The sequence below is a fragment of the Sinocyclocheilus anshuiensis genome, unplaced genomic scaffold, assembly GCF_001515605.1.
Source record: "Sinocyclocheilus anshuiensis isolate Anshui unplaced genomic scaffold, SAMN03320099.WGS_v1.1 scaffold569, whole genome shotgun sequence".
Classification (NCBI taxonomy): domain Eukaryota; kingdom Metazoa; phylum Chordata; class Actinopteri; order Cypriniformes; family Cyprinidae; genus Sinocyclocheilus; species Sinocyclocheilus anshuiensis.
In genome coordinates, this window is record NW_015536511.1 from 1,629,070 (window position 1) to 1,644,313 (window position 15,244).

General features: G+C 37.6%; 1 protein-coding gene across 1 annotated transcript in view; it reads right to left on the minus strand.

Annotated features, from left to right (window-relative positions):
* LOC107691935 (progesterone receptor-like) overlaps nucleotides 1-8,018 on the minus strand; it is a 16,897-nt gene extending 8,879 nt beyond the window's left edge. Inside the window, exons 1-7 of the mRNA XM_016490790.1 lie at nucleotides 7,207-8,018; nucleotides 6,225-6,334; nucleotides 4,694-4,810; nucleotides 3,220-3,525; nucleotides 1,548-1,692; nucleotides 704-834; nucleotides 10-167 (exon numbers count right to left, since the gene is read on the minus strand). Of these exons, the coding sequence (XP_016346276.1) occupies nucleotides 10-167; nucleotides 704-834; nucleotides 1,548-1,692; nucleotides 3,220-3,525; nucleotides 4,694-4,810; nucleotides 6,225-6,334; nucleotides 7,207-7,994 (1,755 nt within the window). The 5' untranslated portion in view covers nucleotides 7,995-8,018. The remainder of the gene's footprint in view (nucleotides 1-9; nucleotides 168-703; nucleotides 835-1,547; nucleotides 1,693-3,219; nucleotides 3,526-4,693; nucleotides 4,811-6,224; nucleotides 6,335-7,206) is intronic.
* Nucleotides 8,019-15,244: the final 7,226 nt, after the last annotated feature.

Here is a 15,244-nt window from a genome sequence, read left to right on the forward strand (position 1 = left end):
GTGCTGTACCTCGTGCATGGCGTCCATGATTTTGGTCAGATGGTAGAATCTCTGGGAGCTGGCCACCACTCCTTTCTCCTTCAGCTGGATGGCTTTCGTCAACTCACAGATGTAGTTCTGTCTCATTTCATCAAAGTGTGTTTGACTCTTCAAGCCTTCCAGAGGAACTGTCACAAATACATCATATTAAATCATTACCAATACACCACTGCCAAAGGTCATGTTAGAGTTTACCACAGCATTAGTGTTACAGATAAATTAAATGTTCCTTCTATAAATCACTGATGAGATATCTCCGTAAACCGTAAAAAAATGTCTTCACTGACAGCGTCCTACATTGCCAGTTTTACAGAATGAGGTTTACCATCTAAACACATCTTTGATATTACTTTTTAACTTAGTTACACAGTTACTTATATTGTCGACTGAAACATTCTATCAGTAAAATAATGTTGTAGTCAGCTCAATTGGAAGGCTGCATTGGCATTACTGTTGTTCTAATTTGAAAAATGTTAGTTGGACTTAGTTGGACTTTTCAAGGCCTCGCAGTTTGCCAAATACGTATCTCTGTCAATCCATGCAGATTGGCATGGGGCCATTGGTTTAAAATTGTCCAGATTGTTAATATCCCATTCTGGAACACCGGTCTGACCTGTAGAGGGTCAGTCGCTAAGAGTTGTATGGGTTAGAGAGGATTTATTACCAGTGTTGAGGAGCATCAAAGCCTTCATGCACAGAAACTCTTCTTTGGTCACTTGCAAGTTGGCAAATTCCTGTGGAACAAACTGCATAGCCAAGCACAAGTCGTAGATCGGAGACCTCCTCATCTGATCTCTAAAATTTAAACAGCACTATGAGAATACTGAGAATATGCATATCTAAATGTCTGTTGTTTACTGCACAATATATAAAACTGTTAATTGAATGTAGCTATTAGGATTCTAATTGCCAGGCACTTTCCAGAAATAGAGTACAAAATAGGTAAAGATACATAAAGCCCTGATTTACTCACAGTGAAGTTCTTTTTCGTTCTTTGCTTGGACGTTTGATATACCTGAGCAGCGGTATACTGTTAGCGAGCAAATATGTGCTGTGAACTATTCTCTTAAGAGCACAATAAACAAATAAATGAAAACGGTGAGAAAACAGCATTTAAGAAAGCATCTGATCGCTTAGATATGTTTGCACCAGCTCTGCAATTCAGTACTCTAGTCAAGTCAAGTCAGGTCACATTTATTTATAGCACTTACATATTGCATACAATTGTTTGAGTCCAAGCAAATTTACCGTTAAAATGAAAAAACAGTGTCAGTGTTGCTTTCAGTTGAAATTACAATTATGTAATTGCCACAGACCAATGGTAGTTTAAATGTGTTTCCATACATTTTGTTTCAGCAAGCTGTTATGAAATCCTAAGCAAACTTTGTTTTGGCCTGATTTTGTTTCGAAAAGACGTCATGCCAATTTGTTTACCAGTTTTGCTTGAAGTATATAGGGGCCTTTACTCTTTAAAAGGTTTTAATTCACTTGTCTTTACTGTTACTTACTGGCTCAAGATGAGATCGGGCGCAAAGTACAAGTAATCAGTGGTGACATTCTGAAAGGTTCTCCAACCCAGTGAGAACAACATTAAACCCATCCAAGAATACTGGATTAACGTCATCTGGTCATTGATGTGCAAATTGCGAAAACCTGTTAAACACAGAAGTACAAAAAAAATCTTTAGTACTGTAAAGCCTTTGAACTGACTCTTTAAAATTAAGGTTCCAAAAGGAGGTTTTCGCAGCAATGCCATAGAAGAACCATTTTGGGTTCCACAAATAACCAGTGAACAGTTCTTAAAAGAACAATTTTCTTCTTTGTGTGAAGAATATTTTATTAATCTGAAGAACGTTTTTTACATTATAAAGGACCTTTTGTATAATGGAAAGTTTCCATGGTTAATGGTTCTTCACAGAACCAGAATTCTAGATTCCATTAAAGGGGTCATATAATGCTCCTAAAAAGAACATTATTTTGTGTATTTGGTGTAATGAAATGTGTTTATGCGGTTTAAGGTTCAAAAAACACATTATTTTCCACATACTGTACATTATTGTTTCTCCTCTATGCCCCGCCTTTCTGAAACGTGTTGATTTTTACAAAGCTCATCGGTCTGAAAAGCGAGGTGTGCTCTGATTGGCCTGCTATCCAGTACGTTGTGATTGGCCGAATACCTCAAGTGTGTGACTGAAATGTTACACCCCTTAACATACTGTGATGCCCTGTCCGGCCGGAGCGACGAGACAAAAACATTAAAACCCATTATAAACAAGGCATTTGTTGCATCCAGTGGGGACAAAGGCGTAACTTTGATTCTCACTGTAGTATTGTTGCCATTGCATGCCATGGAGACGCTGTGTTTCGCTGTGAAAGCGAAACTACTTTGTTTGGCCTTCCAAAAGAGGACACAACTAGAAATCAGTGGTTAAGTTGTATTTACAACACTGTTCCAGAACAGTTCAAACCAAATATTCAGATGTGTGCAGCGCATTTTACGGAGGAATGTTTCCTGAACCTAGGAGAGTAGCCTACAATGCCGGCTGTGCACAAAGGTTGTTTCTAGAAAGTGGGGCAATTCCAACTTTGCAAGAACAGTCTGGCGCTTCTGACTCACAGCCTGTAAGTACGTTTTCATATTTAAAGAATTTGCCACTGACGATTAAAATGCAAGTTTTGAGCAGTGCAGAGTAGCGCTTGTTGTTTGTCATTTCTCCGATCACAAATGATAACGCGTAAAAATGACAGTATAAGTCATTATAATCAGTAATTATGTCCCAACTGGATGTAACAAATGCCTCGTTTGGAATGGGTTTTATTGGTTTTGTCTCGTTGTGCCGGGACAGGGCATCACAGTATGGTAAGGGGCGTAACATTTCCGTCACACGCTTGAGATATTCGGCCAATCACAACACACTGTATAGCTGGCCAATCAGAGCACACCTCGCTTTTCAGACCGATGAGCTTTGTAAAAATCGACTCGTTTCAGAAAGGTGGGGCATAGAGGAGCAACAATAATGTACAGTATGTGGAAAATAATGTGTTTTTTTAACCTTAAACCGCATAAACACATTGCATTACACCAAATACACAAAATAATGTTATTTTATTAGCAACGTCATATGACCCCTTTAAAAGTGTAACCTGAGATGTATATTAGACTGATTGTAAGGGTGTTACCTGGAAGAGACTTGGACCATCTGACAATACAGAGCAGCTGCTTCTCGCAGAGTCTGTTGAGACTGTTGAGGAGCAGGTGAGGGAGCTCTGGTTGCGAGCTGTCGTAGCCAGAGTAAACCATCTGTGGCTCAATGCTCTCCAGAATGCTGATCATCTGCAGGGACAGCTGCAGCTCACGGATCACTGGCATGCAGGGCATGGAGGAGACAGTTTGACCATCAGTCAGCAGGGACAACGGACCCTGGAACATCAGCGATGGATTCAACCCCATGACCTTCAAACCCGCAAACCGCTTCATTTTACGGCCTGAAACACACAAATGTACTTTAATGAGGGGCCGCCTTGATCTTGTCACTTTTATTTGATATGCTACTGCACATTATAACATTAATCAATTGTTGTGAGTCTTTAGGGCGGAAGCCAGAGTGTTGCTTGATCTTGAAGGTCACAATTTCTTTAAATGCGGAAAATATGTTTGTGTGAGAAGCTTAGGGTTTATAAATATATTTCTTTTCAGATTAAGACATAGTTTATCCAGAGATATCATTGACACTTCCTAGTGATCTAATTTTTTTTTTTTTTTTTTTTTTTTTGGAAAACAATGCAAAAATACTGATTAAGAAAATTATTTTACAGGACGTCTCAAGGTTACTGAAACATGTTAAAAATTGTTAAGGAGAACTTTAGCAGAATGTCCATGCTGCTGTGTGCATACAATTAAACCAAATGGGAACTGGTGCTCATTCAACAAGCATCAAAGTGATTTGAGAAGATTTCAGTCTGTTCCTCACACAAATATTACTGTATGACTTCGGAAGACTTTGAAAATAGTGCATGAGTAATCTGAACAACTCTATGGAACTTTTTTGATCACTGAAAGCCCCAGTCCCCATTCACTTTCATTGTATAGAAAGAAGAAGCTCAGACACTGTGTTAAAAATCTTCTTTTGTGTTACACTGAAGAAAGTCATTTGGGTTTGGAACAACACAAGGGCGAATAAATGACTTTAAATGTACTTTAATCCCCTTTACACTACTTTAAAATACTTTACTATAAAGTCCCTTTAATTATTGTTACTAGCAATATTTAACTTTATCTTTGTAAATTTTAATAAAACCCAACTGTTCATTGGTAATTTAGGTTAGCTCAGGTCCATTAAATCATTTTTTTGACAGACTTCTCATTTTAATAATTTATCAGTAAATGTTGGAACTAACATTAACCAAGATTAATACATGCCTTATAATTATTTTTCATTGTTAGTTTATGCTAACTGCTATAGATAACTAATCTAACTAATTACTAATTTGATAACTAATTAACAAATGGAACCTTGGTATGACTGGCCTTTGGAAAATATTCAACATCTTAAAGTACGACTGTCCATTAAGTCCAAGAAGCTTGAAAAATCATATATTTAATATATAAATACAAAACCTAATATGTACAAAAAATGAGTCATATAAAAGATACCTCCAAGCATCATCCCTGCCTGGTAGCACTTTCTAAGACGACATGCAGGGCAGTTTTTCCTCCTGATTTTATCAACAATACAGTCGTTCCGTCCAGCACACAGGTAGTTATGGGGACCTAGACAAGAGACAAAAAAATTCTCAACACTTGAATCAAAAATGATTAAACTTATGTGAGAAAAAAATCTGTCAACACAGATGCACATAATTGATTCCAGTTCTCCACCGGAAGTCAGTGGAGGAACATGTTATTTTTAAAGGAGGATGATTTGGAGAGTACGAGGAAAAAAAAAAGAGAAGAGTAAATTGGTTTGCAGCAAGGCTGACAGGGCATAGTGACATGGCCATGGTCAGACATAGTGGCTCTTACATATCTGTCCTCAGTGATAAGAAGAATAACAATCAGAGAAAGAACACGGTGAACATTGGTCCAAATGATAATAACAGTCTTCTGGGACACTGTATACACCGTGACTCACATACATTGAAACATGATATAAAGGTTTCTGAGTGCACAACACTTTACAAAACACTGAAAATATATATAAAAAAACAAAAACATGCAACCACAATTTCTCTTTTGTAGCTTACCATTAACATATTTTGTTTGCTTTCAGGCCATCTACTATATGCTAGTGTGTTCCATAAAATTGGAAATACTAACGTTTAGCATGTGTGCACATTTACAAAAAAATAATAATAATAATAATTCTTGGTCTACTTGGAAAATGCTCATTTTTGCCAATCAAATGCTCTTTAAAATGAGATCCCCGCCCCCAATATCATCTTCTAGCCAGTAGCAAATCATGCTCATGGCTGTGAGGTAACTGAAGCCTATTGGCTAGCCCTTAAATATGTCTTAAATTTGGGAGGTTTCCTGTTTAAGAAATACATCAATGGCCCTGTCCCAAATGGAACACTTCATGTGTACTTTCAGTCTTGCGGACTTACAATGGCCGCCGCGTGCGCGTGTCCATTAAGTCCACGAGACCTTAGGGCAGGGATCCTCAAATCTGGCCCACGAGATCCACTTTCCTGCAGAGTTTAGCTCTAACCCTAATCAAACACACCTGAGCATGCTAATCAATGTCTTCAGGATCATTAGAAAATCACAGGAAAGTGAGTTTGATCAGGGTTGGAGCTAAACTCTGCAGCGCATTGGCCCTCCAGGGCAAGATTTGAGGAACCCTGCCTTAGGGTGTCCCATTCTCATTTTAGCATTCAAAAGGGTGCTCGCGAGCATATCATAGCATAGCATATCTCCTATGCGCCCTCGATGCGCACTTCTGCTGAGCCCGCACTTGGGCGAGCTCCGCAGAAGACTTCTACCCGACAGTCAAAGCGGCATTACGTCACGAAAGTGCGGACTCAGAGGAAGACCGCGAGGGTTTAGGGTACGATTTGGGACAGGGCCAATGCAGGAGAGAAAAACTGCAGTCTGCAAAGTTCATGGCGTCTTCAATATACCCCATGACAAAGACAGATTATTATATTTTGACAGTTAACTATAGTTTTAGCCCAGTCTTGCTCACCTTCAACAGCTCTCTTGAAAAACACCTTGCAGCTTCCACAGGTAAGAACTCCATAGTGGCAACCCGAAGCCTCGTCTCCACATATAACACACAGTCTTTGAGATGGAACCCTGAATGTAAGCAAGACACAATATTCTATGGATGGTATAACCAAAACACATCCTGAACAACAATGGTGTATTTGGACCAAATGGTTTTAAACCTGCAGATGTTACTTTGATATTTTACATTTAAGAATTTACACTTTTATCCAAAGCAATTTACATTGCATTCAAGGTACAGTTTATCAGTTCTTGCTTTTCCTGGGAATTGAACCCATGACCATGGCATTGCTAGCACCATGCTCTACTGTTTGCAATGGCATACACACATTTCTAAGTGTTCCAAAAGTGTCCAAGTGACTTTCTTTTTTTTTTAATGGTTAGCTCATTCAGTGCTAAACTAGATGTGCTCAGTCCTGCTCCTGGAAAGAATTGGGTTCTGGCTCACACCAATGTAATATATAAATGTAAAAATGGGCATATATATATAATTTTTTAATTATTTTTTTACAGTGCATAACCATTATTTTTAATTGGTTACTATTCAATTCATAAGAGGAATTCACAATGAACTGACCACAACCCACAACCATGGTGTCAACTTTGGTCCAGCAGAACAAACACAAAATGGGCAAGAAGAGATTACTTGCTAAATCTTTTGTTTAGAATTTCCATTCGGCTCCATTTTGAAGACAATGGGTTACAACAGAGAACTTGATCTATTATGCACAATAAAATTATTAAAGTTAATTTATTTAAATATAGTGACATTTAAATACAAATTTGTAAAGGTGACATTTCCAAAATAATTATTATTCTGAATAATTAAATTAAAACTACACACATAATTTTAATTCTACTTCTTTAAATTCCGACAATTCAGCTTTATTTTGCTTACATTTAATTTTTAATGAGGCACAACATACATGACATATTCTTACCCTGGGAATGCCGTGTAGACTGTCTGTGAGCGCGAGATGAACCCATCTGGTGAAGGGTATCCAGCGAGCTCTTCATTAGTGGTTGGATACCAGAACGGGGAGTCCGCGGGTGAAACCCATTTGGAAATGTCCGTTTTGGACATCGTGGTAGCTGCGCTCGTTCCATCGAAATTCAACATACCTCTACCGAGAGAAGGCGATACTCTTCTCAGAGGTGGCAAAACCCATGTAGATTTATTCATGTCCAACTGAAAGTTAGAGGAACTGTCCACAACCACCTGTTGGGCAGCTTGAAATGAGAGCAAAGTTGACGAGTCCTCAATAAAGTCACACTGCTGTTTCTTTTCGGCTGGGTCGTAGCAGCTTTCCAAGGCGCTGATGTTTAAACCTAGGTCGAAATCAGTGTTGGGTGGCTCCATAATGAGAGACTGCTCATTCTCATCTTTGATAAACGCACTCTCCGAAACATCTGTCTCCTTGGGCAGAAGCACTTCTGCGCTCCACTGTCCGCTTTCTACTTTCAGAAATTCATCCATTTGGTCAGTATACGTTTTGGTACCGAGAGGCAAGCCAAGAAAAGAGAGCTGATCCAGACCGTCGCTGCTTGATCCAGGCGCGCTGCTGCGTAAAGACACCGCGTCTCCAAAATTACGCACGAAGACCCTGCCGTGCCCTAAACTCTCGTCCGTACATTTTTCGATTAAACTACTTATTCCAGTTCTCATATCTGTGGAATCAGCGAGAGAAGTGTTCACAGTGTCCATACTGCTGTTAGTTTTGGTTTCCATAATCACAAATCTGGCCGGCAAGATGCGTCCTCTCTGTTTGGTTGGATGTTGTAATCTGTGGCATATAACCTTCTCTATGTATTCTTCCTTGTGGTGAGAGGATGTACAAAAGTGTCCCTGCGACTTATTCCTAAATAAAAAAAAACGATAAGTTGCTTTATTAATTAGAATCTGTATTTACAACATTTTATAACAGTATGCATATTTTAACATATGATATTTAGTAACCTTGATGTAGAAATTAAACTGTATTTCCTATCTTCACAACGTGCCATTGAAGTGTGCTGCATGTTATTTACTTATTATAAGACTTTTTTTAAATAAAGACTAGAGTTCAGGGCAGACGTCTATATTGAATCAAACCAATTGTGAAAAGAGAATTTCTTACCTTTTGGCTACAAGTCACATAAAATCAAATAGAGTCTCATGTAAGAGTGTGATCAATGAAGACCAAAATATCATCATGGAGAACTGGTGGTCATGGATGACGTCGTGAAATAAAATTCATTATAGCCTAATAATATCGAACATATGCTCAAGATAGCCAACATGCTCCACATAATGTGTTCAGCACAACTGGAGAGAGAAAAGACGTCCTTCTAATTTATCTACGCAGAAGTTACACATGGAGAATTTAGACATTTGTTTCCAGACTGAATATGAAAATTAGGCTATGTAGCCTAGCCTACTAAACTGTATGTCTGTGTCATAAATTTTAACCGAAACTGTCTGTGACGTCTATGCTCAGCAAAGTCCGCAAAACTAACTAAGAATATAGGCTGGTTTTATATTGTGAATGATCTTTGTTTGAGGTCATCCTGTACTTGTGTGCTCGGTTCCAGAAGGCCGATTAAAAGCTCTCTTGAAGCTCGTTTCCTTGCAGCAAAGCATCATTTCCCTTACGAAAAAGAAGTTTATTCAAGTGTGCTATTAGTATACTTCTTGTAAACTAAAAAATAGGAAAGTATACTTTTAGTCTACTTGTTATGTACTTCTCAGAAATGGGCTTTATGTACTTCTCATAACTATGCTTAAAATGACATTTAAGTATACTTGACACTTAATAAAATAAACTTGAAGTATACTACTTTTTGGTAAGGGTTAGCCTACTCATTTTCACACCAAATAATTTTCCACTAAAGCATATCGTTTAGTCTAGGTGTCAAATGCTGTGGGGAATCAAGTTTAATTATCTTTTCAAAGTGTAATTTTAGCAATATTCATTTTTTTAATGTTTGACTAATAAAAAAAGTGTTATTAAATGCAGGTTTTCGAATTAGCCTACTTCACTGAGCAAATCGTTAACAAGTGCCAAACACGAACAAGTATGTTCAAATCTTAATCTCAAAGAAATTGTGAAATATTAATTTCAAATCATCCTTATGGTACATTGACTATAATAGCTTCTGTATCTTTTCCACGCTCCCCACTAAACTGTTCTGGGAGTATCAAAGTTTGGCGTCATTTACAAAATTCAAAAAATGCACGTGTAGAGCTAGCCGTTGTAATTACGACAGTGGTATATTTACAACAGTGGCCAATAGTGGTGATTGCTGTAGTAAACACTGCTAATTATATCATGTTTCATAAGTTTTGATCTGTTTTTTCATCCACCACCGATGACTGTTGCTTAGCCTTGGCTGTATGATTATCACCCACGTCACAAAAAAGTGCAATCACTATAGCTGACAGACACAATAATCAAATCTTTCAGAATAGTGCTAGTAACAGCCCAATGGTGACAAAACTTTCCTGTTCTCCAAATCTAATTCAAAGTCTTTTTCTCTCCCACTTCTCAAATCAGAGTGCTCAGCTGAGAGGGTCAAAGTGACCAAACAGGTTCTTTTCTTCTCCTTCCTGCATCTTCAAGGCATTATTTCCGATTACCTTGGCAACCAAGCTTCATTGAGCTGTGACACTGGTGTGATGGCAAACTAGCCCCATAAGAAAAACACAAAAATGTGATCTTGTGCTACCATAATTAGACAATTTGGAGTATAATAAATTATTACATGAATCTCTGGAATGCTTGGTCAAGCTTTTAGCATTTTTTGCATAATGTCTACAAAATAATAGTCCCAGGCAATCTACATTAGATATATAATTTTGTGTCACAAAATAATTTTAACTCAAATCACAGTACTTCATGACTTATTGTTTATTTATTTGGTCAAAAAAAGAACATTTGATTCTGATTCTGAAAAAATGTCAAATCCAGTCAATATTTCATATCTATGTATTTGTTTTTATGAAGCAGCAGTGTAACAAGCTAGATAATGTACAATGAGATTAGCAGGAAAAAGAACAATGATACAAAATTGTTACTCATGTTGGGATATCATTTAATGGATGCAGTCAAGCAAGCTGTTATTGAGGTCAGAGCACTGGTAGTCAAGTCAACCAATGCTAATAAAAGCTTTTCACCTCTGCTATTTCTGACTCATTTCCAGAAGCACCTGGTAAATTATATCTGTATGGTGGGAAAAAAAGGTTTGAGGTTCTCGAGAGGTCAGGTTGAACTATGGTGTAACATCTCTGCCTCTTACCTTGAGACCGGAATTTAAAATGTGTCGTGATAGACGTCTATTAAAGAAACGTCTAGGATGAATAGCATAACAATTGTGTGTTTAAACTACCTACCCCTGGTAATCTGAACCTCTGGGTTGAACAGAATTACCTAGAAGACCAGATACAATTTTCACATACTGTAGGAGTTTCTAACAAGGAAATAACTTGAACTTAAAGGTTTCTTGCAGTGGGTTAGTGTGTTGGTTCCTCAAGTTCTCATTTGGGCCAGGCCACTATTCTGTCATCGTTGAATCCTTTTCTGGAAAGCCAAATGGTGGAATACTTGGCTGCATGTGATGGAGCATTGTCATGCATAAAGATCATGGCTTTCTTGAATGCAGCTGACTTCTTCTTGTACCACTGTTTTAAGAAGAAACTGGCAGTAGTTTTGGGATTTCATTTTAGTCCGTCTACAACCCAAAAGGTTCCAACTAGCTCATCATTAATAATAGCAGCCCACACCATTACACCAACTCCACCGTGTTGTTGACTGACTCAACTGGTGCTCTGTGTCCATTAGTGAACCAGCCATGGGCCCAGCCATCTACTCCATCAAGAATTACTCTCATTTCATCTGTCCATAAAACTTTCAAAAAATTAGTCTTCATGTATTTCTTGACCCAGTCCATGCTGCAGCTTGTGATGTTTGTTAACTAGGGGTCATGGTTCAGCTTTTTACCTTAGCAAGAGCAGAGCCTGACACCTTGAACTTCTGGAGATTCCAAATAAGTTGCAGTAGTAGAAAATGGTAGCACTGGAGGCTAATAAGTTCTGGTGGTTTCACGCTCACGCTCAAGTCTTTGCAGATCTTTTGCTGGTAATTTGCAACTTTTCTTCACATTTTTTGTAACCTCGCTGATTGTTATTGACAACAGACTGCTTGATTGTCCGATAGTCACGCTTTAATAGTTTGGAAATGTAAGACCTTTGTTCATCTTTGGAACACAAATTACGGTATTATTGATGAAATCCGAGAGCTTTCTGATCCTGCATTGACAATAATGCAACTGAAATGTTCCCAGGCCCAAGGACATCGTTAAAATAGTCCATGTGACATCAGTGGTTCAACCATAATTTTACGAAGCTACGAGAATACTTTTTGTCATGGTATACTCTCGATAATGGTGGAGGACGTTGATGCGGAAAAGAAGAATTGTTGAATAATTGTTGAATTGTTATTTTTGTTTTCTTTGTGCACAAAATGTATTCTCGTACTATGTATTAACGAACTAACAAATGAAAGAAAGAATTCTAATCCCTTAAGTCTAAAAGATGGTTTGCTGGCCTGTTGGCTTGTTTCAGAGGGGCATGGGGGTTGCCAGAATGACAATTCAGGAATTTGCATTATCTAATCATTATTTTTATCTCTTCAATTACAGTTCAGACTGCAAGCTCACAATTCATGTAAAATATAATTTGCTGTGCACCTCCACTGAAAGGTGTTGCAGGAAAAACTGGTTGAACCAGGGTTGAATTTGGAGTAATTCAGGGCTGAATGCATTCCAGCATGACAAAAGATCATTAAAAAAATAATAATAACATTTTTGCTAAATAAATAAAAATATGCTGAAGATTTACTCACTCTTAGGCCATCCAAGATATAGATGAGTTTGTTTCTTCGTTGAAGAGATTTGGAGAAATTTAGCATTACAACACTTACTCACCAATGGATCCTCTGCAGTGAATGGTTGCCAGAATGAGAGTTCAAACAGCTGATAAAAACATCGCAATAATCTACAAGTTCACATTTAATTCAATTAAGCATACTTTATCACAAGGGATATCTTGCTCACTGGGCTATTTGTAAATGCAACTGCTTTTAAGAATAACAGATATTTTAAAGGGGTCATATGATGTTGCTAAAAATAACATTATTTTGTGTATTTGGTGTAATGAAATGTGTTTATGCAGTTTAAGGTTCAAAAAACACATTATTTTCCACATACTGTACATTATTGTTTCTCCTCTATGCCCCGCCTTTCTGAAACGCGTCGATTTTTACAAAGCTCATCGTTCTGAAAAGCGAGATGTGCTCTGATTGGCCAGCTATCCAGTGCGTTGTGATTGGCTGAATTCCTCAAGCGTGTGACTGAAATGTTACGCCCCTTAACATACTGTGATTGCGTGTCCCGGCTGGAGCAACGAGACAAAAACATTAAAACCCATTATAAATGAGGCATTTGTTGCATCCAGTGGGGATGGTTTATAATGACATATACTGTGTTGCATCGCGCCGCGTAAACATAAAACTATGTCTGCATTTGTGATCGGAGAAATGACAAACAACAAGCAAAGTAGTTTCGCTTTCACAACGAAACACAGCATCACACACGGAGGGCTAGAGTGAGCTGAGGCAGGCGGGCTTGCGGCAACCACATGTGATGACCCCGGGCTGGAAGCGGATATCGTCCTCTTTTGGAAGACCAAACAAAGTAGTTTTGCTTTCACAATGAAACACAGCGCCTTCACGACATGGCGGCAGCAACAATACTACAGCGAGAATAAAAGTTACGCCTTCTTTCTTTGCGTGAACATTTGGGCAGCGTTATGCAAATCTTCCCATATCGTGACGTAGACATGTGGGGGCGTGTTAGAACGAGCCGTTTTAGGTAGGCGTGGTTGACTTAACTTTTATAAAGAATATCTCTTTGGATTTGAGACTTTAGTCTTTGCAACTTTACAGATCTTCTTTATGCACCAAGAGCTTGTAACACTCCAAAGAGAAAGGAAAGATTGAAATCGCATCATATGACCCCTTTAATAGATTTGGGACCTATAATTAATAAGTGAAACAGGGAATATTTTCTCAACAACTTAAATTGTCTGATAACATCTGGTGTCTGAATTATGATAAACCACACTACCAAAATTAGGGATTACTGAGAATCTCAGTAGATTCATTACCGTAACTGAGTTTAGTGAACTTGTTAGGGTTCAGTGCATATGTGTTAACATAAAAGTACAAAAGAGGGCAAACGAAAGGAAAGCACAATTTACCACCATTAAAGAAACATTTATTTTTACATTTTCAGGTTTTTTTATTATAAATATACCATTGTCTCTGCAGTGAGACTGACAGTTTTTAACTGTCAGACTTCACACAATGCATCATTTATAATTAGGGTTAATAAAACATTTGTGGTGGACCATGACTCTTAAACAACAATCATAACATGATAAAATATGATAGATTTCCAAAGTCAACAACATCAATAACACCATGCAAAACACAGTAACTACACATGTGCAGTGACATTAGTTCTCAGACTGTGGTCTTTTCTGTCACATAGGTTTGGCTCTACGGTGCACAGCTTCAGTGAAAACCGAATATGATTAAATCAAACAAAATTCAATCAAACAACATATTTGTCTCTGTGCTGTGTAGTTCCTGTGTTTTGCCTTTGTAACATAGCATATTTAGATTATGACACAGTATGGCAACACAATGGCTAACAGCAGAATTATTAGCATTGTCAGTACCAAAAATTTGACTCTCCATAAAAAAAGTCATTCTGAAATGTTTTAGCATTTTTACTTAATTTAATTTCAGCTTCTTTTTTTGCAGAATTAGTGCTCTCCAGAGGAAACTTTGTTAAAAAAACAAACAAAAATGACTTAATTTTGAGGAAAGAGTAAAGAGTAATGCAATAGAGGAATTTTCACAACTGACTCTCCCTATTAAAAGCATGTTCTGGGGCCAGTTGAATAATCTGATCAGACTAGTAAATTTGTATTCTTTAAGACTGGTAATGACGTCTTTTTAAGTCGGCTGCATAAAAACTTAAATCTAATTTTAGAATAAAAATCCTTTGGCTAACTGCTAGTTGGTCAGGCTAGTTATAAAGACACAGCCTTACATGGCTGTGTTTATGTAACTGACCCCCTGGGGCCTGTACCATGATGGTAGATGAACAAATTCAGTTACAGGATTAGTTTGGAGTTGACAAAACCAAACTACTCCAATCTGGCTTTGTTGGTACTACAATGCTGATCATCAACTTTCTTTGCCAACTCAGGCTTTGATCCTGAGTTTGTGGAGTGCGTGTGACATCACTGGCGAACAGCCAATCACGAGCCTTGGTTAAAGGTTAAAGGTTTTGCTAAAGGTTAAGAGATTGAAGAATATGATGAATTTAAATGCATTTACATTGAAAAAAAGTACTTGTTCATTAAAGAGGACAAATAAAATAAATTATCTTGCTTTATCAGTGCAGTCACAAGTAAAACTTGTTATATACAGCGATAGAGACTCGAACGTGTAAGGTCATGTAGTCATTTTTAAAGCATTATCTATTGATTCTACAGCTTATTTATATTACATACAATCTGTATATATTAACATTCATTGAAAATAAATGATTTATAATAACTGTTAAACTAAAATTGCTTGTTTGTAATGGAATAATATAAATCATATAATTATATAAATCATATAAAATAACTAAGTAATTATCATTAAAGCCAGACATTTTTTTAACTTTAATTTGGAGCAAGAGAACCTGGGGGAGGGACTTTTTGCATCAGACGTGTCACTTTGCTCACATTTGATTGGTCTAGTTTCCGTTTGGGATCTCTAACCCAGAACATAACCTGCCCCGGAGCAGGTTAGCTGTGGAGTGTAAGTTACTATGGCAATGAATGCCGCTAAAAGCCAAGCCACTTTCATGGTACCAAAAACACAG